Source organism: Phoenix dactylifera, chromosome 1, assembly GCF_009389715.1.
Source record: "Phoenix dactylifera cultivar Barhee BC4 chromosome 1, palm_55x_up_171113_PBpolish2nd_filt_p, whole genome shotgun sequence".
NCBI lineage: Eukaryota > Viridiplantae > Streptophyta > Magnoliopsida > Arecales > Arecaceae > Phoenix > Phoenix dactylifera.
The window spans coordinates 30,502,543-30,530,250 of record NC_052392.1 but is presented as its reverse complement, the minus strand read 5'-3'; the positions used below and the strand labels follow the sequence as shown (position 1 = coordinate 30,530,250).

At 35.9% G+C, this 27,708-nt stretch overlaps 1 protein-coding gene across 1 annotated transcript; it reads left to right on the top strand.

The window, feature by feature from the left end:
- Window positions 1-112: 112 nt before the first annotated feature.
- Window positions 113-27,708, top strand: LOC103704321 (mitochondrial import inner membrane translocase subunit TIM44-2). Its single transcript, XM_008787553.4, has 14 exons — window positions 113-425; window positions 3,777-3,883; window positions 10,733-10,807; window positions 10,947-11,022; window positions 11,915-11,959; window positions 12,058-12,495; window positions 12,574-12,642; window positions 12,799-12,863; window positions 15,463-15,531; window positions 15,621-15,693; window positions 15,850-15,954; window positions 20,038-20,109; window positions 20,248-20,310; window positions 23,702-27,708. Exons 1-14 carry the CDS (start codon window positions 363-365, stop codon window positions 23,831-23,833), a joined length of 1,452 nt encoding a protein of 483 aa, XP_008785775.1. The 5' UTR covers window positions 113-362; the 3' UTR covers window positions 23,834-27,708.

Sequence of the window (27,708 nt, the reverse complement as noted above, 5' to 3'; positions counted from 1 at the left end):
CAGCCTGGCTCCATCAAGCCATGAGTCCTGTAAAAACCCAAACCAAACCGGTCAATAAACCGGCTAATAAAATCTGAAGAGTACTATAAATCCCTAGCCCAAAAAACAATTCGTGTCTTCCAAACCTTTTCGCTTCCTCTCTCTCTTCCCCGAAGCGAAGCGGCGGAAACTCTCTCCCTCTCTTCTCCTCTCCTCTCTTCTTGTCTCCGGTCAGGAAGAAGCCGGCGGTCGCCGGAACCCTAATCGTAGCCGTAGAAAGAAGGAGATGGCGTGGGGCGCAAGCCCAGCCCGTCGGGATTGATTTCTCTCTTCTGGAGCTCGTTTTCGTCCTAAACCCGCGGTCCCTGTTTTCTTCCCCATACATGGCGACCTCCGCGCTTTTCAGAGCCATGAGGCGGCCTTCCTCGCAGTCTGCTCTTAGATATGTAAGTTTTACTCCGAATTTCTTTCCTTCTCCCCTTTTGTTATTGAATTTTTCTTAAAATCGTTTAATGATTCAGTTTGTCAAGAAAACTGGGTTGCATCTTATGGGGGTTTCTAATTTTTACCTTAAGTATATAAATAAGGCTATAATCGACTTATATAGCAAAGGGTGTTCGTTTGGTTGGAAATATGTAGATAGCGGTGAAAATAAAAATATTGACAGCATTATAAGTTGGTTCCGAGTTTGTCGTAAAGGGGGTAATGATCTTTGAATCGATGTTCAAGGTGGTTACTGTCGCTAAAATTTTACTATCCATGAGAACATCTTACCCGATAGTTTGAACTTTCATACCATAATAGAGTATTAAAGAGTTTTGTGGATATATTAAATCTTCATGCTTGGAATTTCGCTTTTTTTGACTTGGGCCTGATGACAAATAAAGTGCGCTAAGCATAAAAATAGAAGAAATAACTTTGATGCAAATAAATAAAAAAAAGATAAATTATATCATCGCGTTTGCTCATTTTACAACAATAATGTGATTTATCAGAGATCAACAATAATGTGGTCATGTTCTTTTCTTCAATACTAGAAAGATAATGTATGTACTTTACCAGCTGGTAGGCCTGCACGAGGGTTTCATAACATTTTTCTGAAGAGGCTTTCTGAGAAAGTCTCTTCTGAGGAAAAGGAAAACAAAGAGGATCGAGGATGGGGGATAATTTTATTGGGATAATATCTGATTCAATAGATATGAAACTAAATGGTTTTACATGTGATTTGCATGATATACATATTATTTGAGTTAGTAAAATAGCAGGACACAAATATAGAGTCAAGGTAAAATTGCATACTTTAGTTGCGGCCAAGTTTTGAATAAGTGACCTACTGTTACAATTTAATCCCTTAGAGCATATAGGTCACACAGTTTTTTAAATAAAAATTACAAATAGAATGAACATTTTAACAAAATTTATACTTACGCAAAATTTAATTTATTGTGCGCAAAGGAAATAATGCAGTATACTGTCTGATTTTTCCCCTGGGCAATAAGTTCAGTCCAAGTTTTTGACAAAAATATTCTCTAGAAATGAAGTCCTTTGAATCCTTTGTCCCCTAGTCCTTTGTAGGGGTGTAAACGAGCAGAACACAAGTGAGCAAGTCCAGCGCTCGAGTTTGGCTTGACCTAAGAAAATCGAGCTCAAGCCTCGGTTGCTCGAAGTCAATCTTGGTGTGTTCTGGCTTGAGATTGTGGAGAGCCGGGGTTTGAGGATGTATTGTTGCCTCGTATGACATAAATGGAGAGGCTTGCATGGAAGATCTTAAGACAATATTGCTAGTGTTGGAGGCTGAACTTATGTTGCTGGAGGATATTGAGATGTCACTTCAAGAAGAAGCCTCACAATTTTGTCACAATTTCTTTATAGTTTTTTGTGGATTAAAAATTTAGGAGTGTAAGAAATACTCTTGGGCACATCTAGATGCCAACAATGAAGAAATTGTGGAATAAAGATGTTATTGTCAATGGGATCTTTAAATTTGTTATGGGATGTGTGTTGCTGTCTCCATCTCCAAGAATATTATATTGTTGACTGAGAAGGTAATACTTTCGGTGGATCTTGTGGAGAGGGCTTACACTTGTTATGATATAACATTGCATTTTATGTTCCCATTTCTTGTATTTATGATTTCAATATGTGGACCTTGGATATTGGTGAAATTGATTTTGATGATTGTATAAACAAATGCTTAGAATTTGAGTTCTAGATCAGACCAGGGGAGATTGATGGCTGGGCTGATGGGGCCCTTTCATGGAGTTTACAGTCAAATTTGAGGGGTGAATGCTTAATTTCCAAGACCTAAACCATGGATAGGCATGTGGGTTCACTGACTTTCCTGACAGAGAGGATAGATATAAATTATGCTTCAATATTGTTTGTAAAAAACTTTAAAAGAAAAATAGAAAGGCCACCTCATCTTGGTTAATTGGTATGATGTATATCCTCTCCTGACTAAGATGAGCTTCTTAATCTATCAAAATCTCTTAAAAAATCAATTACTATTATGGTGACGTGCAACTTATCACTTAAAAGAAAAAGTAGCAAGAGAGAATAAAAAAGATAGCATAAGATTTTTTTTTCCTAAATTGGTAGGACTATAGGTTTTGAAGAGTCCTAAGAACTTACGTCGCACCTTGTAGTAGCTTTTTTGGTTGCCTATAAAATGAAAGAAAATAGATCAACACAAGAAAAAGAAACTTACAATTTTTTTTTGTTTGGATGAATTGAGAAAATTGCAAAGAAACTTTTATGATTAAATTGCTAGAGTTTTTTTTTGTGTGATTTTCTCTTGAAATAACTACATCCTAAAGAAAATGTTAGCCCTTAATTTTTCTTGTTATTTTCACTCCTTGAATATTTTCTTTGTACTGCCAAATGGCAACAAAGTTTCTGCTCTTTCACTTACTCAACAGGCAAACATAGACAAAGACTTTCTAAAATTAAACCTATAATTTGTGAAGTCCAAGATGAATCAAAGATAGTTATGTCTAGCTCTTTACAAACTGATACATTCTTCTGTCATCTCAACACTCTTTAGTATATGTCCTTAAATATCAGATGGTTGAGACACATACCTTGAGTTCTAGACTTTCATTTTTGCAATACTATAGTTTCTTCATTTTGTGGTTACAAGGTTATGTTCTAAGGCTGCCACCTTGTTTTATGCTCTTGAAGATTATTGTTATATAATGGCCTTTCTCACTTGGTGAATCAAAATCATGTTACCAAGCATCATCCTGTCTAATGTCCTAAGTAATTTGAACTGCATTTCTAAGGAATGCGTGCATGACAGTGGCTGTATAAATTAAGCATGGAGCTAGGTGGGCCTCTTCAAATCATGGTACCATGCCACATACCATCAACATTAACCTCTGGAGACATCACATTGGGTATGCTGTATATGAACATCAGGTCCTCTTAGAGAGAGAGAGAGAGAGGAGGGTGGGGGGAGAAAAGCTTCCAAGATCACTTAGTGGGACAAAAACTGGATGCTTTTAATTCTTATTTGTTTATACATATCTGCTTAAAGAAGGGAATAGGAAAAGGGATAGGCAGCAAGTCCTGTCCGTTTGTAGTTAGGACTGTATTGTCTTGCCTCTATTATTCATTACAGTATATAGGAAGAGGTAATAATGCTTTCCTCTAGTAATTCTTTGTAAACTTTATTAATTATAAATGTAAAAATAATTTGTTATTTATTATGCTTATTCATTTTGTAGTTTGGATTTGTCTAAAGATAAATTCTCGGTCATAACTCTATCTGCTTACATCAATATGGTTTTGTCGGTTAGGTAGCAAATATACATTGCCGATTGGCCATGGAAAACAGAAATTTAAGGGCTCGTCAATTTAGTGTCTTCAATGAGTTCTCAAAGCAATTGAAAGGAGAAGCTAAAAGGTCTCGTCACTTTTACCATTTCAAAATTTCTTTAATATAAGTTATATAGCATTGAAGGCTGTGCTATATGGAGAAAGTAGCTCTTATCAAAGGTTTGTTCGTGGCTTATTTCAATGGCTTTATTGCTTCAAGAAAAACATGCTTAAAGTAAATCAATGATATTTTTTAAAAGCTTTAATTCATTTTTCTATCGCTATTTGTTGTTCTTCAAAGATGTAGTCGTTCTTTATAGACGATTTTAGCTGATTTTACATATTTGTCTCGATATCCTTTAGTCGATAGGTGTGCATATTTTTAATATTCCAAAACAAACTTTAATAGCCTGTTTTTGTTTATTTGTTATCTGTGAAGAATCTTTAGAAAAATCAGTCTTCAAAGGCAATATTTTCTTGAATGATCTTTTGCACCATGTCTTTATTAGATTTACTCTAGATCGGAATAAAGTGAAGGAAAGTTCTTGCTCTTAATGTTAATTACATTTTGAATTGCATATATCATGATATCCTATCCATCTATTGGCCTTTAAGGTTTTCAATGACCTGCCTTTCCAATGACTACAGCTGCCTTAGCTAGAATTTTGTTCAACCATTTTGAATGGTTGATGTCAGGTTGAGAGTGGATCGAAGATTATACTAACTTTAACGAATCAAGGCTTGTTGGTTGGTTCTTAAAGTATCAGTGTATTTTTTAGTTTTGATTCATAGGCAAATGCATTAATGAATGCTTTGGTATTTCCTTTAGGCCAAAAAGGGCAGTGCAAATTAGCTTAAATCTTGTTTATGTTAAATTGATCTCTTGTTCATTAGCTTAGTATTTTTCATTATAACAATGCTTGAAATCTTGTTATTGCTATTACAGTGCTTGATTATTTTGATGACTTGTAGCATCTTGGTATAAACCTTCTGGAATTCAATATTGTATTTCTTGTTTCAAGGTGGTGGGGATGGGGGACCTTCAGAACCTTATTGCCTTCTAAAAGTTCTTAGTTTCATAGAAGAGATTTTTGAGATGTCATCTTGAGGTGGAACAATTGTCTTATTCAATTAATTTGAGGTATTGTAATTTCTTAAATCTTAATAAGTCAATAAAATCGTCATAGGCTATGATAATCAGTCATGGAGGAGTTCTAATGTATTTTTTCCCTTTTTTTTTGGAGGGGTTGAGGGAGTTGGTTCATGTTGCCCTGCTTAATTCATGAAATGTTTTGCTTCGTCTGTATATATTTGTGGAGTTAGAATCAGATCACAATCAAATGATCATGTAAAAAATGTTAGGACCTCATCCTGTCTCCCGTGGACTTCCCTTGACCATAAATCTTGTCATGCATCCAGTACAATGCAAGAACTTGCGGATGGCTTCATGCTTATAATGTGACAGACCTATAAAATGGATTGAGTGTTATTCCCTATAATAAAGTATATTTTTGGAGGCGGTTAACATTTGTAGGGATCCTTTAGACAAGTTCTAAGTTTGAGTGAAAAATGTTAAATAAAGCACTCATTTAAATCCACTCCATTGAGTCTAATATTACTTGATGCTCCCTTGTTGATGTGAAAGAATCTTGCGGTTAGTATGCCAGGTTTGCGAGCAAAAGTTAAAAATGAGAATTAAAAAAAGATTTATCAATCATGGGGCAAACTGGGACCTAATTTATTGGTCTCAGTTTATTTGATATTTTTTTTAGTGGGATCATGTATTTTATAGTCTAATGATTGGTGGTTTTGGGAATACTGAAATTTCAAGATGCACATGAGATGTTTGATGAAATGGCTAAGAGCAATTTGAAGCAGTGGAACAACTTGATGTAGTCAATGAATGTCTATTGGGTTGGAAAAGGAGTTTTAAGTGATGTGTGGGTGTTGCTTGATGAGATGCCTGAGAGAACTAGCTGTAGTTGAACTATGCAAGAAACAAACTAATCATGCCTAATGGGGTTAGGGCTGGGCACAAATATAAGATTGGATGCTTTATTGAAGTCATGATTGACGTGTATGACATGGGATTTGGTAATAAGTGTGATTAGGGTTTTAAGTACTGTTGCTGGTCATTTGCTGGTATGATATATTTTGTGTCATGCAAGCACATGTGCGGCATTTTCTTGGGACAACAAAATAAGGATCTAACAGTTTTTTCCAATCTAAAATATATATATAAAAGAGTTAAATAGGTTCCTTGCTGACCCATGCTAAGTATGGCACTAGCCCCAATATATAATTGGCATATGAAACCATTAACGCGATCTAGTGTCAAACAGTATTCGTTTCTTTCTAATCCGTGTCATGCTATCATTTTCTTTCATTTTTTGGTTGCTTTAGTTGATTTATTTAAAAAGGACTTCTAAGTTTTGTTGAAATTAGTTTGGAATGTAACAATTGAGAACAAAATCTATGTTTCCTCCTTGTAGATACCTATCAGACCCCCATAGGAAATTTTGACGCTGCCACTGACTCTGATGGTGTTCCACCTGAGCTGGGTAATTGGATCTTTTTAGTTGAAATCTTCCAGCCGGGTCCTTGCTCTTGCTCTAGCACATATGTCTTGATGCTTATACCCCACTTCCAATTAAACATTTTTTCATTGTTATTGAATATATCATTAAAGTTCATGAGCAAAATAAAATCATTGTAGTCATGATATTTATTATATTGTTATTTTTTATATCCCATTATCATGGACTTTTTTAAAGATGCAACTCCCAAATAACTATACTCTGTATTTAATTATTAATTATTAATTTAATCAAGCAGACAATTTATGACTGAAAAATTACCCAAACAGGGAATAGAATGTTCTATTCATAATGACCCTTGAAATTAAGTTGTGGGAGACTTTAGCCTATCACAATACATCCCTAAAATTTCAATACTACCAAGGCTTGAAGCACCAATTCATGGCAGTCTACACCGAGTGGATCATACAATATCAATAGAGAATCAATACTTGGTAGTCTCTCAATATTTCATATCGTATTGACACATGGTAGTTGATGTCACCTTTGGTATGCCAACACCAATTACCATACCATGTGTCACTACTGGATGATTCGTATAGGTCTTGAATTGTACTAGTCCCCAACCAATACAAGTACGACTACCTGTATTCTACCATTGCATATTGCCTCTTTCTCTCTCTCAGTTTTCTAATACATGCTATAGATGCTTGAATATGATGTTGTGCACATTGAGTGAAATGTGGGGCATATGTACTAATGCTGTGTCATTAGTTATTCATTTTTAGTTAGTATTTTACTAGACATTGTTTAGACTTCACTTAAATTAACAAATATAATAGGTTTCTGAATTCAAAATTTTGGAGGCATTTTATGCTAAGCCTAGTGTTACCCTATGCAGGTGTCTAGGTATCCCCAAGTTTTGGATATTTAATGTCAAAGAATGATGCTGGAACATTTTTTTATACTATATATAAAAATAAAACTCTGTAAATAAGTGAAAACTTTATAAATAGGTAAGCTGACTCATAAATATCACTTTTTATTGAGGAAAACTTATATCTATGCTGCTATAAGACTATAAAAGGAAAAAATAGAAATATATGTGGTGCTTGACTAGAAGATTTGTGGATACTCTGGATGAACCATTTTTTTAGTAGCAGAATAGTTGAGAATTCAAATATTAGTAATTGTAGTAAGGTGCTTTTGGATGGGACATACCAAAAAACCATTCAAAGTGCTAACACCTCTAGTTGATGGAAACAAGACTCACCATTTTTTGAGTTTCATGAAGTGTTATAATGAGCAGTGTCCGGCTGTCCGAAATTGTTGGTGCTTTAGAAATTCTAGTGATTGAAATATCCAGATTGCTTTTCCTGACTCTTAGTTGAATGAGGGCTGAACTATAAAGATGGAAGTAATTCATAAACTATTATATTGAGATAGTTGATGTATCTTTGTTAATTAGATGAGGACACTCCCATTCATGGTTTGCTATGCTGGAACCGGAGCTTGGACCGGTTGCTTGACGGCACGGGTTAGTACGCTCCGATACTGTTCCGTGCCGGGCCATACCGACACAATAGTGGAGGCGGGGGAGAGGGAGAACGGGAGAGAGAAAATGAGAGAGAGAGAGAGTAGGGGAAGAGAGGGAGGGAGAGAGAGAGAGAGTGGCGGAGGCCGACAAGCGCATGGAGGGCTGCAGAGGAGGGGCACCGCCTCCAGTCCATTGTTTCATTCGGAACAGGTCCTCGGAGGAGGCCCCTTTTTAAATTTGCGGTTTTTAAGTGAACGAAAAATAGGGGATCAGAGGCGGAGCTCCTCCTCCGCGGCCCTCCGTGCGCTTGCCGGCCTCAGCTCTTCCTTCCTCCCCCTCCCTCCCCCGCTTGCTCTCTCTCTTTTCCTCTCTTTCCTTCTCCTTCTATCCCTCCGTCGACTTTTATTTCGTTTCGGTTGCCGGAACCGTTCCGGTCTACTGCCGGTATGGCTCGGTACTCTCCGAACCGTCCGGTTCGGGACGGTCTGCCGATCATGCTCCTATTATTATGGGATGCACTCTTTGTAGCTAACTCACTACAATAATAATGTATAAGGAATGACAAACACACGCATACATACACATATATATCAAGAGGTGTGGTCTATTTAATTATTTTAACTATTAGAAATACATAGATTAAAATTAATCAAATAATGGGACTATAAGTGACAAAATTAACTAGCTGTTACGATCCTTACTAGTGGAAGAAAAAAATTAGCTATTCATATGATATACCAATTGCATGTTATGCAATTATTAATGGTTTATGATATCACCTTTTAAAGCAGAGAAGTTAGTGGATTATGCATAGTGGAAGGGCATACAAAGTGGTTTGAAAACCAATTCTTTGTTGGAGAACGTTTTACGTGCAGAGCTCTCAGTCAACAAGGACTTGGAACTGTTACAAGTTCTTCGACTCGTGATGGCTTTCTTGTGGATAAGGAAAGAGAAAATATGGAAAGTGAGAGGGGTAGCCTCATTCGAGAGAGGCAGAATCTTCGAGAGTGATCACAAAGATCGGTTTTCTGTGTTAATATTCATGTCTTAGGAAAGTACATTAAGGACTCTTAAATAGCCAATCGAGTCCATGCATGATTCTACAAGTTAGGATCTGCACGTTACACTAGTACTACCATTACTTCTCATTCCTATTATGTAGGATGAGTCACCAAACAATCTGCACGTTGCATAACAAACATGGAGACCAAGTAAACGAGGAAACAAACTAGAATCCTAAGATAACTGTGTGGGCATCATGGGACACCTGTCCACGCGAGCAAATAGCCCTCTCGGGTGTGTGGTTGCTCTTCATGCAGGTATGTGCATGGGCATGCATGTATCATAATGAGAGGAATATTTAATTGGTAGTTCATGAGAGGTTTGTTCTTGCTGCAGATCCATTAGGAAAATAATGAATACAAAAAGTAAGATAATGGGAAGATGACATATCATCATACTAATGTTGGGGATGTTAGTCTTATAGAGGGAGTGGTGCATGGCATAGTCAATTTCGTACTCCAATTTTCAGAGGGACAGAGGGATGAATATCAAGATTCATGACATCCAGAAAATTTCGACATAATGTTTGCTAATGTGTTAGTCTGATTTGGGAAAGGCATAACTTGGATGGCACAAATAATTCGTGTTCATTATATGGTTAAAATGAAGCTGCAACTTACTTTCAAAAGTGATTTTGATGTGTTGAATTTATTGATGTGTCTTGAAGCGAATTCACTTCATTATTGGAGACCTTTTAAATAATCCTTTCAGCCAAGTTCTTAAAATCGGCGTATAGGCCTCGCTTGGTTGCTGGACGATATGGTATGCAATGCATGGACTCAGGGTACTGGTTGGCACGACTTGAAATATTAAAAAAATGTAAAAATATCATTAAGCTTGGTGCGGAGCTGTATGGGTCAATAAGGGGCCAGTTCTGGGTAGTTGCAGCCAGTTTGCCCTCATTTTGTTCCCAAAGAACTAGGTAGCAGTTCTTTGCTGGTTTTGTATGTACTGTGGTTACTGGCCAATACAGGCGGGTTATTTGTTTTTTAATACGTGTTTTCTAGAATGACTATCAACTTATTGTTGATTCTACCTCTTTTATCTGCCTTACCAAGGTGATTCAGACTGTTGTTGACAGGATAATGCTGAGATCAGGTAAATGTTAAACACTAATTGGAGTTAGGGAGGAAAGATTGTTCCTGAACATCTGTAGCACAAAAATGAAGTTTATGGAATCCAAATTTAGAGGAAATGAATTGACATGAAGCCCTGAATAAAATTAATGGCCAATAGATACTACACTTCGATAATCAAAGAGGATTATCATACTACTCTTTCTTAGTTCATTATCAATGAGGGCCGTAAAATTAAGTCAGCTAGTGCGGGCATTATGTTGTCTTTCTTAAATATGACTCACCAAGTTGCGATTATGGAAATTGCTTAATGGTAGAACTGCTCTTCCAGGGTTTTGTGGACGTAGGATGTGCAAAGCCGTTATACTCCAGATTGTGTGTGGATTTTGCTTCTTATATTGAATTTGCTTCCTATTGCAAGTTGCAATTAAAGCTGCAATATCCAGAATATTTTTTGTCTTTGCTTATTTTTGTTATTTTATGTTATACTAGTTTTACCATTTTAAGTCTGTAAATTTATGATGTGCTATCTTTAACATGAGGGGAACATGACTAACTCTAAATGTTGGCGTTAAAGGAGGCTATTTGCTTTCTTTTGCATTTACATTATCTGTAGAAGACAAGTTTTTTCCCCAAACCATTTTCTTTCATACAAGTATGCTATCTCACTTTTTTTATGTCTCCTTGTTTTTTTGGAAAAATTCACTTGTTTGAATTTATGACAGCAATCCAGAATTCCAACAATCCGTAAAGGAGCTAAATGAGAAAATAGGGGTGGTGAAGGAAGATTTGAAAGTAAGGTCAGTTTAGATCCAAGTTCTTGTCTATCTGTTGCATTTTGCTTTTCTCGTAATAGGTTGAGACATGCATTGTATGTCAATGGGTCACAGATGTTTCAAAAGGAGCTGATTAGATGATATGTGTGAACTGGCTATGCAGAACAAAGAAGACCTCAGATAAGTTATATAAGAGCGTGGATGATGTTTGGGTGGAAGCTGAAGCAACATCAAAGAAGGTTGAGTTGAAGACTTTTGTGTTACAGCCTTGAAGATCTTTTTTCTTATTCTCTCCCTCTTCAGGGGTTTTCCTTTGACAGTCTATTTTGAAATCCATCTCTCACTGAGCTGCTTAATTATAATTATCTGCATTGTGAATTTGGTTGAGTCATGATGAAAAAATGAATCTAATGCTATTGCGTGAATTGCTTGCCCATGCATGCTTATTTGATTTATGAAATTCCAAATCTTTAACTGTTTTATGATTTTGTTGGTACTTAGTCTATTTAATTGTTTGCGTCATGGATAACAGAGCCCCTATAATTTTACAAGTGAAGGATTTCTTTCCAGTTCGTTGTGCTTATGACACATGGGTTTTTTATTTGCTTAAGGTGTCCTTTCAATCTCACCTGAAAGCATTTATTTTCTATGTTAAGGCCCTGCAAGTCCAAAAAAATAAAAAATTGTAATTTCTGCTTGTTCTTGTAAACAGGCATACATAAAGTAAAATTGATTTTTGGGGCTGCTAGTGAAAAAAATGCCATGTCTTTATCAAATATGGTGGTTCTTGGTGGCTATATTTTGCTTCAATTTAGTAGTAAGGTTGATATTTTGAGCGTGTAATAAGCATGGCTATGTAAGCTTAAAACTTTCACTTTGAATCCTTCTCTCTATCAGCTTACCTGTAGTAAGGATTTGCTTTCACCCAAAATTTGGTGCCTTTGAACATAAGTCAATTTAAATAAACAGCAAAAGGATTGTTTTTAGGATTCCGAAGAGGACAAAAAAACAATGACTTATTCAAACCGAGGCTCTGCTTCTGGAGCAAATTTTATGTTCTGTATCTTGTCCGTTCATATTTTTTTTAGATTTGCTTATTGTGGAAAACATTTTACTTCTTTTTTTTTATAGGTTTCTGCAAGTGTGAAAGAGAAGTTGTCAGCTGCTAAAGAAGAGGTAATCATGATGCTACTTCTTTCTGTAGTATGCCTATGGTAGCTTTTCTTTTAGCCCTTCAGTTAGATGCTTTCTTTTTCAATCATGTGTTTGTTTAGGTCAAAGAGACCTTTGGGCTGGGAAAACAAGAACCTTCAGAATCTACATGCAATTCAACAAACACTTCAGCAGCAAGTGATGGAAGCAGTACCACACTTGGAGAGGAGAAATTTCAAAATTTTGGGGCTGACAATTGTAAAGAATCATCTGGACAAGCTGACACACTATACAGCAGGTTCAGGTCAACACTTTCATCTGCCTCCCCAAGAGTTTCTGTAGCATTTGAGAAATTGAAGGAAGCAAAAATCTCAAACTTAGCAAAGAAGGGATATGATATAGTAAAAGATGAGCTAAGTTCTAACCAGACCAGGAAGAAGCGAATGCAGTATGCATCTGCTTCCGCTACTTCTGGACCAAGAAGTACAAGAACTGATATTGTTGTTGTGCCATCTAAAAAATCACTCTTGGGTGAGAAGTGGGAAGCATTCAAGAAGAAGGTAGAATCAACCATTCATGAAATCTTCTCCTTTTGCTTGGCGGTAATATGTTGTTTCTAAGTACATTTGTCTTCTCAGATGCAAAATCATCCTACTTTTAAGCGTGTGAGTGGCTTCAGCCGACCTGTTGTAGATATGGGTAATGAGGTGGGTTTCTCATTATATATATATATATATATATATATATATATATATATATATATATATATTCTGATTGTGAATATTTTTCTACTATACTTTAGATTCTGACATGATTAATAGGATTTTTTATGATGTTCTGAAGCTTTCATCTTATGTTGACAGCTTGCAGAGGACGTGCGAGAGCGATGGGAGACGAGTGATAATCCTGTTGTCCACAAGATTCAGGAGTAATATAAAACATCTCTTCTTTTAAATTTATGCATAAATCATTGTTGCTACTTTTACTTTTCACCATTCATTGTTTGGTACTTTTTGTTCTTGGTATAAGGATTACTGTCATATTGAAGGACTTGGATATGTTGTTGAGTTCTGTCAAACTCTTCTTTGTCCTTTTCTGTTGAAGAGGTATTATTAGATATTTTTACCACCAAAGCAAGGTGGTCCCATAAACTTTATTTTTGTGTCTGCTTTAGGGCCACTTCTGTAATTACCAAAAGAACTTGACTCATTGTTTTCTGCAGCATTGTAGTTTTCATATAGAATGATATTTTGATTTTTAAAATATCTTTAAAAAAAGTCTCTAACCAATTTGAAGGGAAATTTATATTATCAAGCTTTCTGTATCTGGGCATCAAGTGATTCAAAACCTCTCATGAATGTCGCAAAAATGAAAACTACAACTTAAGCATGCTTTTGGAAGCTGTTAAAAGGTGAAGTGTTCCATCATGTTAGGTTTCTTCCATTTTTCATGCAATCTTGCAGGAAATCCATTCAAATTAAATGATTAGCACATCTACCTGTTTCTGCTGTTATGATATAATCTGCCAGTGAGGTTCTTAAAATTTTAATTGCATTCCAAAATGTTCACCTCTTAGTTATAAGTTGTCACTTGTGTTTTTTCAGAACATGCATGTTTTTTGTATAGAAACCTTCCAACCATCTATCTCTGTTTGGACATATCTTCAACTATAGTGGTCCTCTTAGGGGACTTATAGAACCTGCCAATATGCAAAATTTGGATCTGAAAATCTCATGAAGCTTCAGATGCAGATAGTCTTTAAAATGATTTGACGTTATCACCTACTTATACAAAAGTTTAAGATTTTTGTTTAAATATTATCCAATAGAATGGATGCTGGTAAAAGTTGATTTCAGTCTTTTATGCATGTTCCTTTTATCAACGATCGACAATTTTGTAGTATTTTTTATCTAATTTATTGCTAGTGCGGTAATTTGCAGTCACATATTCCAATTTTAATTATGGATTTTGTGATTATGAGTTCCATTGATAACCCTGTGAAATTTCAATAGTGTGGTTGGTCTGTAATTGCACCAGGTCAAGACTTTTGAGTTTGATATGACGGTCTATCGGGCCTGGACATTGACATGGGCATGATTCTATCTAATGTTGATCTGACCAACCTGGCTTGAGCTTGATAAAACTACATCCTGATTTCTTGTTATGCTCAAGCTTAGTTTTGTCTGACTCTATCCAACCTTAGGTTGATGAGGTTAGGGTAGGATATAGTGGTGCACAGTAGAGGACTCAGACAGGCTGTTTTTTTTTCTTTTTTGGGTTTTGAAAAGGGTGGAGGGGTGGGGGGGGCCGGGGTGGTGAGGGGAGGCACCACAAGCGGCCCATTGCCATTGTGTCCTGCTTGCTTGCTTGCTTACAACTGACCACTGTCATTTTCACCACCTATCAGCATTTAACTGCAGTGAGAAAAAGAAAAGAGAGAGGATATCCTGGGTCAACCGTGGATTGATTTTGAGTAAAATGGAATTGAGTCCATTGACTAAATTCACAGAAAAAGAGGAATAGAATGTCATGCCACTTGATCATCTTTTTGTTTTAACTCAACCTGTCTATTTGGCACCGCATGTGGCCCATTGCCATTGTTCCCTGCTTGCTTACAACTGACCATTGTCATTTTCACCACCTATCAGCATTTAACTGCATTAAGTAAAGGAAAAGAGAGAGGATATCCTGGGTCAACTGTGGATTGATTTTGAGTAGAATGGCATTGAGTTCATTGACCAAATTCACAGAAACAGAGGAATAGAATGCCATGTCACTTAATCAGTCATCTTTTTGTATTAACTCAACACGTCTATTTCAGCTTGACTGTATTGTTCATGACGCATTTGCATCCTTAATAATTGGTTGTCCCGTGCTTGTGTAGATCAAGGGTCTGGAAGGAAGGGTCACATGAGTTTTTTTGTGCATTGTTATGAATAACTCTATATGTAAAGGAGAGATTTGTAGCTCGACTAGCATGCCATGCAATCTACTTTTTTTTTTGCATGTATAATCTCACTTCTCCATCATTTTATGAGTATGAGAAACTTCATCCACATGGTTGCTAGCATTGGAAAAGTAGGTGTTCATATTTTAATATTTTTGAATCTTAGTCTGAAGAGAGTGATCACACCCATCCATCTTTCTCTCACATGCATCTCCATGCCCAACAATAGTTGTTTATAATTGGGATATGGCTGAACCTGGTGATAATTTGACCCCTTTGTTTGCTTTCCTTCTAGTTGACCCTTCATCTATTTCCACTAGATGAAATGCTAGCAGAGAGTTGGACCATGTAGTAGTTTGTCAGATCTATATGGTAGGGTTTTCAGGACCTTTATGGAAGCTTTGAATTATTTTTAGAATCAGAGGTTAAGTCTAGAAAATGTGAGAAATATCTTACTTTTACAAATGTTTAACTCTACAGGATATAATATTGTTAACTTTTCTTTTGTGACTATGTTCTCTTGTTAAAATCTCTCAGGTAGAAACACACAATATTTATGTGTTTAGTTAAATATTTGCAGCTTGAATGAAACTGTTTTTGGAGAAAATGCGGCTGCCTTATGTTTCAAGGAAATTCGACGTCGAGACCCGTAAGATACAAACTATTTGTGAACTACCATAAGTTAAATTATAATTTTTACTGATTTGTTGATATTCCGTGAAACTCTGCATGTTGCAGATCTTTTTCTCTGCCAGATTTTGTAGCCGAAGTTCAGGAAATGATCAGACCTGTTTTGGTCGCATACTTCAAAGTAATTTTTGTCATTAATTCAAAATTGATATGTTTTCTCATTTTCTTACCATTTATATCTGCAAGCTGTTTATGTGAACACCTCTTTGATTATAAGCTGTGCCTTTGATTTTGATTTTCTGAAAATGGAACCTAAGCAACATGTTGTGATGTGCAGGCTGATGTGGAAACTTTGAAAAAGTATTGTAGCCGTGAAGTGATTGAACGATGTAAAGGAGAGCACATGGCTTATGAGAGCCAGGGCATGTTTTTTGATAACAAGGTATTAAGGATGGGTTGGAAATTATTTACATGTAATTCAAAAAATATGTGTTTAAGATGCCAATTTGACCTTGCTTGTTGATGAATGATCTACATAATATAGCTGATTTTATACACGTTTTTTTTTGATTGAAGAATAGGCAACAAGCCAGGATTAAAAAGGTTGACAGTCAGTGGTAAAAGGCATATGAAACCGTCAATTGACCCAAATACTTGAGGACAAGGCTTGATATTCATGGGTATGCGGTTATGCCTGTTGCAGTTGTGATGAAAATTAAGCACCAAGGGTAGTGGCATATAAATATCTAGAATAAATTAGGAAACCAAAGAAAGGCCACATATAGGAAAATCCACAAGGAAACTTGTTGTGTTTTAGTTCTAATATATCTTCCATAGTTATCAAACCCAGACTGACCAAGAGGCCGGGTCACTTGGTCTATGGTCCAACTACTGGGTCAACTAGTTGGGTTGAATATCTTAAAAGTTTTAACAGTTGTAAAAATACTAAAAATTTATATAATACAAAAACATGTATACCTAATGATAAATTATTTCTTTTAAATGTTATAAATTCGAAATTATCATCAATAGCTTATATTTTATTATAACTTGTATGGTATCTCAAGTCTCAAATAACGTAATTATCATATTTTATCATACAATATTAGCAATTCATAATATTAATGCTGTTTTGCTCAAAAAATAATCATTAATGTTGTAAAAGGAAAAAGATAAATAGATATATAAATATTATATTTAAATAATTCACCATACCTCTAATTATCATAAATATAAAACATTCTTCATCATTTATTTTTTACAAAATCTAAAATATTACATGTCAATTAAATAAATTACAAAGATATTAATTATATGAACATATCAAGGAGGAAGAAGGGAGAATAGGGTAGGGGAAATCAAAGCAAAGAGGGGAAAAGAGAAGAAGGGGCAGGGTGGGGGAGGGGAATACAGCATGGCCTGTGCTGCTTGTTGTCAGCCATGATGGCAAGCCACAGCCATAGGGGCAGTCAGGAGGCGGGATGGAGGGAAGGCGAGGTTAGTTGGGAGGAGGCCAAGCAATCCTCTGTTGCTAGCCACCGGGCAGGGGAGGCCGGGAAGGAGGTGAAACAACGAGAGAGGAAGGAAAGGGAGAGGGCTGGTAGAGAGGGAGAAAGAGAGGGGGGCTGCATGAGAAACCACCAACATCTGCCACCAGTATCGTGACCGGGTTGTTGGAGAGCAAGGAGCCATTAGGGAGCATATAGAGAAGATACAAAAGGGGATTAGGCTAGATGAGGGTTGAATTAGGCTTTTTCCTATTTTAATTTTATTAATATGAAAATATGTAAATGCTTCTGATTTAAAGAAGAATTGAATTTAAAAATCAGGGGCAAAATGGTTGTTTGACTAAATGAGAAAACTAGCTAGTTTTGAGTGAATTGTTCGGTTCACCAATTTTTTCCTAAAACTGGTCAAGTTGGCAATATTTAGATGGTTTAACTATATTGTCAGTCTTTTTGGGGAACCAGGCCAGCCTAGGGTCCAGTTCGGCAGTTTTTTGGTTGTACAAGCCTGTCCAGATCTGGTTTTATAACTATGATATGTTCAAGTTATTAATAGTATAATCAAGAAAATCAGTATTTGCAGTACCGATTTGCACTTACCTGTATGATGCAACGTATGATACTGACTTGGTAGAATACTGGCATGATACAAGGGCTTAGCATGCCCTTGTAGGCACATCATACAGCTACTGCTTTGACTCCAACAATGTACCATGCGTCTATACAGGACCATACCATACTGACCTGATCTGTACATGTAAGTTGTGTATAGGGTATGGTACTGAGACTAAAAAGCTTGAAGAAAATAATATTCTGTGGTTTCTTAGCAAAGATGAATTTGTCCCATTTGTGTAATTGCACATACAAATGCCTTTTTATGGACTTTAATGGCTAGGGAAAAAACAAATATCTATCTATTTTTATTGGCATGATATAGAGGTAAGCAGCAGTTAAGTCATTTTAGTATTATATGTTTTTCAGCCATCATTAAAAGAGATTCTATTTCATGATCCTATGCTTGTGGTGCTATAAGGTTATTAGTTCACTTGTTATTAGATTACTTCGAGAACACTAGATGCTTTTGCATACTGCAGAACTTGTTCATCCTTCGCATGGTGGGTTTTCAGATAATTCTTCTGCATGTTGATAATATTAAGAAGCTATTAAATTTTCTACCATTTCATATTTGAACATACTCACATTTTGATTGAGATGAACAATGGTCTCAATCTCTCCAGCCTCCTTTTGTTGTATTTTGTATGATAATTGTTGCATTGACAATGATTGACATGTGATTGCAGTAGCTATACTTGTCTGCCGGACATGTGCACTTCTGCTACTGCAACAAAACATTATTTTAAATTTCTTTTTGCTAGCGACAAGCCTCTTGAAGATCCTACAAATGTCTCTTATTTATCGTCATATCCATGTCACTATCTCATGCATTGCACATGCATATCATGTCAGAGCCAAATCAGCGAGTGCCTTGTACTTGGTCCACAGAGTTATGCCATTGCTTGCTTATTATCCACAGTCCTTTTCTCTTAAGTTTAAAGCTCAGACTAACTCTGATATGTGCGGTTATCTTGTTGATCAATGCTTTAGTTTTGTCTTTACCATCTTTGTTGAAGTCTGTAATGTATTTCGTGAAAATAAGAGTATTATTGGCTGCATTTTTCATCATATATATATATATACAATCTATATCTTTACACTCATATTCTTAACCCAACTCTACCAAGAAGTTCTCTTGATTTCATGAAGATCTGTAGCACTGTGAGCTTTTAGTATTAATTGGTTGTGGTCTTTGATTAACTGTAAATGAAGGAAGATTTTGATGATTTTGTAATATAAGAGGTTTCACATTTGATATATCACATTTGTGTATGCATTGATCTTGTCATGTAATACAGTGACACGCTGCATCTGAGACCAGTAAATATTGTAATGTGCTTATCCTTCACTGCATTGTGACCATTTGCATGCATTTTGCATTTTCTCCTTAATTTCCACTTTTAATGGAGAGACTCTCATAATAGCTCAATTTTAATAATCAAATAGTATATAACCCGTGCGATGTGTGGGTTATGGTTTGTTTTCTCCTTTTTTAACTGTTCCTGAAATGCAATATAGCAATGTAATAAGTTATAATAAATAGAAGGCCTCAATAGCCAAATTCTTGTTGCACCTTAAGCAATGAACTTTAATATGGCTGAGCAAAAACTCCCATCATTAGTATCAGCCCAACGCAATGCACGGGTATGGTTTTTTCCTCTGTTTTTCCACTGTTTTTGAAGCACTATAACATTGTAACAAATTATAATAAATAGAAGGCTTCAATAGCCAAATTTTTGTTACATGAGGCAATGAACTTGAATGATGACTGAGCATATTAATACTGGCGTTATTAATATACTTTACACATTAAACAATGAACTTTAATGGCCGAGCATATTAATATTGGTGTTGTTAACACCAGTGTCCATGTAGTGAATGGAGAACTTCGCATAAGCTGAGCCTTCATTTTAGATATATATAAAAGATGATATAATAAGATGTTAGATGTCCTTCATTTTTCTCGTTTATGGTAGGAACCTAGTCATATAAGTCTCTAATTTGTTGGAATGTTCCTGAATAGTTCACAAACTTGAACTGTTGATGCATGCTTTCTTTCCCAAAGAAACATACTTTACCATTTTGTAGTTAATTCGAGAATGTTCTATGATTTTTCTGCAATTTTCCTAGATCCTGTTGAGCCCCTTCTTCCATGCTACATTGCAAATAACTGAAAAAAAAATCAAAAAGACTCTTAACTCTTTTTGCCTTTCTTCACAAATTTTGCAGAATTGAGAGTTTTTAAAGTTCCCCATTTACTTTCTGACCAAATCTTGTTGAGGTCACAATGGTTGGAAGTTACATTCTACTTATAAATCTGACAACTCTGTTAACCTGGTGGACTTATCCTGCTACCATGGAGCACTACATGCCAGTCTGATTCTTTTTTCTGTTTGATGCTGCAGATTCTACATATTTCTGAGGTTGATGTTAGAGAAACCAAAATGATGGGGTCTACTCCCATTATAATCATAGCTGTAAGAATTCTACGTAACTTTGTCGCACTAATTAGTTGTTAATATTTCTTCACATGCTTATTTTTTGTAAAATCATAACTGAGATTGGGAACCTTTTCCTTGGTTGTTGAGCTGTTTTTCGTTCAATTTGAATGGCAGTTTCAAACGCAGCAGATCTACTGTGTGCGTGATAGACAGGGATCAATAACTGCTGGAGGAAAGGTAAAATTAATTAGGTGTCGAAGATTGAGATAAGTTGCATCTATTATCATGCATTCTTTTCGCATGCTTATCTTCATGTGCTGAGATTGTGCACTGTCTGTACAAGTGACTTCAAACATGATCAGAAATACCTTGTATATGGAACATTTAATAAAATATGGGCTCCCTGAAAGTGCTTGCTTGCATCCACCAGAATGCCTAAGGAGGTTAAGAAAAGATGTCTTTTATTCCTTTTAGTTGCAAAGATAGAAAAAGCATAAAATCTTTGCAAAGTGTTAGTATCTTCCTTCCACCATTTTGAGCTTGTTTTTCTTGTTTTCTTAATGAAATCTATATATTCTTATATTTCCAATGATTTCTTTCAAGAGATTACATTTAGTAGTTTCGGATTTAATCAATCTATTAATAAACATTCCATCTCACCTGATGGAATCTTGTTTTTAAGTTTTCACATCCAACTTGCTCACCATTTTTAATTTCTTGTTCTTGATTATTGATGCTTTGAGTCAAACAGTCAACTTAGTTGATGCTCTAAACCAATATGGAAACTTGTGAGTGTAGTTCTTATTGGATATGAATGGTATCTTCGAGGGTTCTCTGATAGTCTTTGGTATAGATTCGGCCTTTGAAAGCAAAAAGAGGGGAATATTTAGAAAAAATCATGTCGTATATCAGGTATCTAGAAGAGACTGCACTCCTTTTGCCTCTTTGAGGGGGCATATCTCCTTATGTGATTTGTTTCAGTCAAGATCCGCCGTATCAACCGTACCGACGTACTGGTGGGCACCGCTACCGGTTCGGACCGATACCAAACCAGTACTACTGGTTCGGTTTTGTTCACGCATTCAAAAGCTTCAAAAAAAATTTGAAACCGGTACGGGCCGGTACGACATTCCTTGGTTTCAATGATCTTCCATTTCCTTGTAAACTTTAGATGTTTAACCCTTTCTTTATAATATATCGTTATACCTATGTATTAGTATTACTATTAGGAGATACATTTACCATATTTGAATTTATCAAGTCCAGCCACACATTTCATATCTGTTGATTTTTTTATGAAGGTCCCAACAACTCAAGATAACAAAGTTAATTAAGTGGAATATAAGACTTCATTAATGAAGTAATTTTCCTTTTTGCTCACACTTTTTCACATGATGTTGTTCTATCCATACTTTGGATAAGGGGGTTTGTTAGCAGTAAGTAAAAGAGATGGGCATGAATCTCAAGTGTTTGAAGGGTCTTGTAGTGTTGATCCATGTTCTAAAATCCTGATACTAGTTCTAAGAACTATTGCAGACAGGTCTTATACTTTGTACACCACAGTTCAATTTATCATATTCTTCACTTATGTTAAAAATATGAGAAAGCTTTATTTTGGAGCCCCATCTTAGAAATAAAGAAGCTTTCCTTTTGCATTCCTCCTGCACCATTAAATATTTTTTTCAGATAGTTCATACTGCAGTATGACAAAATTCTAGCTTATTTATATGGAAATGAAGCATAATACTTATTTTTGGTGGGATGTATCATGAACTATATGTAACATATTTTAAATGAACTTCGTTCATACAAACATTTCTTCTGTGTTTATGTGCATGCACATGTCCTACATGTATGGAATTCCTTGCATGTACAGTCGCAGTTCTCGTAACATTCTTTTGTGTAGCCTACAAATACTTAATGAGGAATAGGACTTCTGCTGGAATATTATAGATACGTCGTTTGGTTCTTGGACCTCTCTGGACTCTCTTCTGCTTAAGTTTTCTATAATTTCTGCTGATGTTTTTTTTTTTATTTAAGCCGTTTTCCTTTCATGCAGAGATTGATTCCATAGATGTTGTTTATGCCCCTCTTATATTGTCTTGCGACAGCTACAAGGTTACTTACAAGTTTGCCACATCGGTCAATACCATACTGTATTGGGCGTACCATATTGGTATTAAACTGGTTCTTAGTTTCGTACTGTATCGACACTCAGTATGACTCACCGTCTCGTACTATATTCGTACCATACTGACATTCGGTACATCTCACCGTCTAGTAGCATACCGCGTACCAATACTGTAATAAGATGGTGCCAATATGGGATCCGGTACTGAGATGACGAACCTTGGTTACTTGTATATCTTCCAGAGACATTATATACAAGTGAGATTTACTGTAAACTATATTTCTTTTTAGACCATAGGATAGCAAGGGACTGATTAGATGAACTAAGGCTGTTCTATGGGGATCCAAAGGTTAACAGTAGGTCATGTCTCGCAAATTGTCCTTACATAGATTTTGGCCCCCCTCCCTCCCCGCTTCGTGGATATAGAGCCCAAGCTGCCCCTCTCTCCTACCTTTACTATTCTATTATTTTGTTCCTTTTCTTTCGCCCGCATTATTTCTGTTCGTTTCTTCTTCAAAACTGTGCTGGTGGTTGTCTTGGTTTCCTTCCAGCCTTTTCACCACCTCGTCTTTGCTTGTCCCCAGTCAAGTGCAGTGATTTTGCCTTACGTACCCAGTAAGGTTTCTGACCCCCTTCTCTTTCTCCATCCAGATGTTCTTGCCTATTTTTTACCATGATGTCCTAGGGGTCCGTGTTCTTTTTGTTCGCTTTCGATTGACATCTTTATGATAGATTTCATTGTTTTTTGGTCGTATTTCTTTTTCCACCTATTTAGGCTTATAGGTTCCTTATTATTTTGGGTTATTCAGTTTTGCTGTGTTTGTGGTCTCTTCTAGATTTACTTCTGAAATCCCTTTGTTATTTGCTTTTTAAACCAAACTTTATTGTTGAGAATCAAAAGTTTTGCATCACTTCATAGATGGATTACAGAAAGTCAGTCATAATTGTCAAACCTAGTTCTTGTGCATGTAAGATAGATTACACTAACATCTTCAAAACCTAACATATTTAAAGCAGAATGGATCTGACAAGTTGACATAAGTACCATGATAACTAGAACTATCCAGTCTTCATAAGATTAGCAGTATGCAACTTTTCTTTTTATCATATTAGCTAAATTTCACTTGTGAATACATTTGCTTAGAGAGAGTTGCATAAACTGATAGGGTGAAGACCAATATAGTAACAGCATGCGGGATGAAGATTTGGTCAGGGCTAGGAAAGGAGAGGGCACCAACATATGTTGATGGGTGAGGAATGAAGGTGTGGGTTTATCATAATATGGATGTAGCCTCTAATGAAAATTTTGCCTGAGGATTCTTAATTCTGATTTCCAGATTATTGGCTTGAGGGTCATTCCATGTTTCTGGATTTTAGAAATTGGTGTATACTGCTCCAATTATTGATCTATTTGCCATCTCTATCTTGTTTTCTTACGATTTTACAAATGATGAAATCTTTCCTTCTGAATTAAATTATTTGGTGTTTTTTCTGCAGGATACAATCCATACCGTATATTATGCTTGGGCTATGCAACAAATGGATGTCGAGGAGCTTGGAGAGGGAGCTTATTACCCTGTGTGGAAGTTACGAGAAATGCAGCAACTTGGTGTTCAATCTCTGATCTAAAGTAGGCCATTTAATTCATACTTCCGTGGCCTGGATATGTTTTCTTTAGGGCCATCATTGCATTGTCAGAGAAGAGTCTGTGATGATTTTGAGAGTAGCTGATATTTGGATTCATATTTCCTTTTTTTTAATTGATATTATTTTTCCCTAGATTTTCCTATCAGCTGAAGCCTTCCTCTGTTGCAGGAGATTATCTATACATCTTTTTTTTTTCCCCTCAAGTTACAGTACATTACTCCTGAAAAGAGCAGGTGGTCTTTTTGCTGTGTATGAATAACATGCTTGATTGTCAATCACTAACATAAATGTATAATTTTCGTGTAACAGTTAATGTTGAGTTGTTGTACTGAACATTCATTTGGAAAGCTACTTGTTATATCTCTTTATTTTCTTTTCATGTTCTTTTTCTTGCAAGATGTTTGATTTCCCTCACATGAGACATTGGTGGCCTGGAGCTCGCCCTGAGCTTTGAGAAACTTGTAATGTTATGCATCGGTTTTTTCTTGTATCAGCTGCTGCCGAGCAATATGCATGTCACTTACATTTGTATAGAGTATCATATGGTGGTCAAAATGAAGAGCTGTCTTTGATGTAGTCATCATAAAGTTGTAGTAAAATTTTCCATTATCACAAATTCATATCAGCAGACTTCAGATGTTGGCAATCCTTTAGAATTGATCTGCCTTATCATCTCCATCTATTCTCAGGGAAGAGATTTTTAATAACAGTGTTCATAGGGGGTAAATCCCTTCTTTCTTCATTTTTGCATGGTGGTGGCTGGAGTTTGGACACATAGTTTGAAGCCAGCGGACAACTGCTTACTGTCAAATGATTTTTGTTTCCTTTGGGCCTCTCATGATAATTCTGATTTCTTTAAAGATCGGGTAGTGCTCTCTCTCTCTCTCTCTCTCTCTGTGTGTGTGTGTGTGTATTATAGCTACATGGATTTGGAATTTGTTAAAGCAGTGTTTGTTACTTGATTCTGTTTCTGTTTATTTAAATAAATCTGCTTCATGACAAGTATCTCAAATCTTTTGTCAGCTTGTCCATTTGTTCATAGCCATGTGTTGGCTCACTTCTCTTTCCTGATGGATGTTTTTGGATTTTTGATCTTTAGTTTTGTTTAGATATGTACCATGTGTTTGTGAAGTTCTACTTTCATGAGTTGGCTTGTTGTAACTTTTCTGACCTTTATATGATTTGCCACATGGTTATGATGATGTGACCATATGTTTTTCTTTAGGTTCATTTTCTTGAATGTTAGTGTTCTGATGTTCTATTTTCTTTTAATCTTGGATGGAATGCCTATTTTTCGTCGATGTGCCAATAATCTTGGATTTTACCGTCACAAAGCTTTTTGAACATTTGTTTGCACAGAAGTATCCTGAATCATGAAAGGATTTCCAATGTGATTGGTTCACGTGTAAAATCAATATCATGAAGAAAGAGAATAGAAAGAAGGAAACTTGAGCAGTTGATTGTGTCACTACATCTTGGGCTATATTCCAGGTGTGTGAGAGAAAGGACAGATGACTTAATTCAAGTTCATCACACACCAAAATGTTAATATAATCTTGCATGCTAAAACATTATGCTACTTTGTCTCAAGGCTAACAAGAAGTGCAAAATAGAAGATAAGGAATTAATGAAAATGTTTAAATTTAAAAAGATTTTTAAACGTATCTACCTGGCTGCTTTTATTGAATTGCACATTTGTAGGTTGGTTATTTGTTTTATGCAGAATTTCTGCATCATATTTAATATATTAGTCTTTTTAGAAGAGCCATTTTTAGATATTACGATGGCATATACAATGTTATTGAAACCTTATTTTTGATAATCATATAATAAATATGTTTAGAAAAATCAACATTAAAACTAATTTTACAGATTTATATAGTAACATCATTGAGCATTGGCTGCTGTGATACTTACCTAACCCCTTTATAACTGTCAATTTTGTAATCTACTCTCATTCGTATGCTGTTTTGCGACTCCTTTATAACTGTCAAATTTAATTCGTATTCTAGTTTATTTCTGCACAGCCAACTTTATTCTGTCAATAGACCATGTATGAGTCCCAAATTAGACCAATGGAATTCTGTCCGCTAGAATAAGAAAAAAAAAGTGCTTTCGAATTGATCAGTCTCAATATCATTTTCAACATCTGATTGTCAATGTAAAAGGCTTAGTGTTTATGTTGCTTATTTTATCACAGGCTGTTCACCTAAAAACTGCAGAATGATCCCCCATTACATTGTTTTTATAGTGGCCATAAGCTTTGTCAGATATTGTGGACTTATACTATGTTTGTATTTGTCAGGTGAAGAATGACTGTATGTTGACTAAGAGATATGTATTGTAATAAGTCAGGCATAGTATTAGATGCCATATCGAAATGGCGCTATTATAGAATTATGCTTTTCAAAGACACCTGAGGTTGTAGTATGTGATGATTAGATAGCTCTGTTGTCTTCTGAATAGTTCGACTCTATTCTTTATATGACCATTTTGTGGCAGAGCTAGTTGAGCGGCGATAATGTTATGGTGGTTTTCAGGCTTCATGCTATTTAAGGCCATTTTTCTGTTGCTGCAGCTGAGTATCTTGCGCTGTTTTCCTGTTTGCTTGTGAAATGAATATGCTCAACCAAGTATTGCTTTAATTTATGCACATATAGACCGATTGTATAGGTTAAACTTCACGGAGAACTGTTGCTAAAGATTAAGTGATGGGCTTGTACCAGTTTCATGTCTTGGTGTATGTGGACCTTAATTCTGTGCTATGGCTGAATTTCTGTCTCATAAGCAAAATATCATCTTCTGATTGTTTTGTTATTTTTGCTGCGATAACACATCTATTTGTTTTAGTTACTGCATCGACTATCAGATATCAGCACATGATTATCCTAAGATTCTGCTAATGCAGTACAGAAGATGTTTGCCTCCTTATTTTTGGACAGTTTATATTACAGTTGAACTATCAGATTATGCTTGTGTAGAACTGCTCCATTTTCATGCTATATTTTTTTGTGCATGTGAGCTTCATGTTTTCATTGTTCATTTGTTGCTTCATCTTTATAGGGGAGAATTTTGCTATGGTTAATTAGACCTTGTCTACTCCAAAAGTAGAGGCTTATTATGGGGATCTAGCACAATCCCTTTTGTATATAAAATCATTATATTTCGATGCTGCACCTAGTTATCTAAGTTTGAGCATTGCATTTTAATTATCTGTTGTTTTTTTTTTTAACTTTTTGTGATTGTTTTTGTACCGGCTATTCCTGTGGCTGGAAGATGCTAATAGCAACTTGAGTTTCCAGGGTCATGGGGAGATCACAGACTAGTTGCTCCTCAAATTGTCAACTACGCAAAGAGATCAGTTGCTGGGTTTCTGAGGTAGTCTGCAAAGGGGAGCTCCATGATAGCATTCAGGTGCAGTTAGAAGCCGACGGTCGGATGGACAAGGGAGGTTCTTTTTTCTTTTATTATTATTTTTTTAAAGGAGCCAGAGAGCCAGAGAAGGGGGGACTCAAGTTCCAAATACTTGGAATTCACCATCTCAATTTAAATGCAGAGGTTCACCGCTGGCTTCTAATCAGAGATGTTACTACTGGGCTGACATTGGCATGGAAAGCAGAATCCATCTTGTCTGTGCTCAGTTTCCATAGGTTTTGTTTCTCCAACTGGTAAATCATCAACTTCCTCAGTCGAAAGACAAATCCAAATCTATGTCATAGAATTGATTTTGTTGCTAAATACCTTGAATTCCCTAAAGTATTATATGCAGGTGCATGTATTACGAACTACTGCAACTTGGTTTTCATCAGGCTGGAATCAAGTTGTACAGATTCTGTTAAAATTAACTATCATTGCTA

Excerpts from the sequence above, each read along its gene's own strand:
- LOC103704321 (XM_008787553.4), top strand. The coding sequence starts at position 363 with ATGGCGACCTCCGCGCTTTTCAGAGCCATGAGGCGGCCTTCCTCGCAG. Across the intron at positions 11,960-12,057 it reads TGTCAGCTGCTAAAGAAGAG|GTCAAAGAGACCTTTGGGCT; the intron begins GTAATCATGATG and ends GTGTTTGTTTAG. Across the intron at positions 15,694-15,849 it reads TTTTGGTCGCATACTTCAAA|GCTGATGTGGAAACTTTGAA; the intron begins GTAATTTTTGTC and ends TGTGATGTGCAG.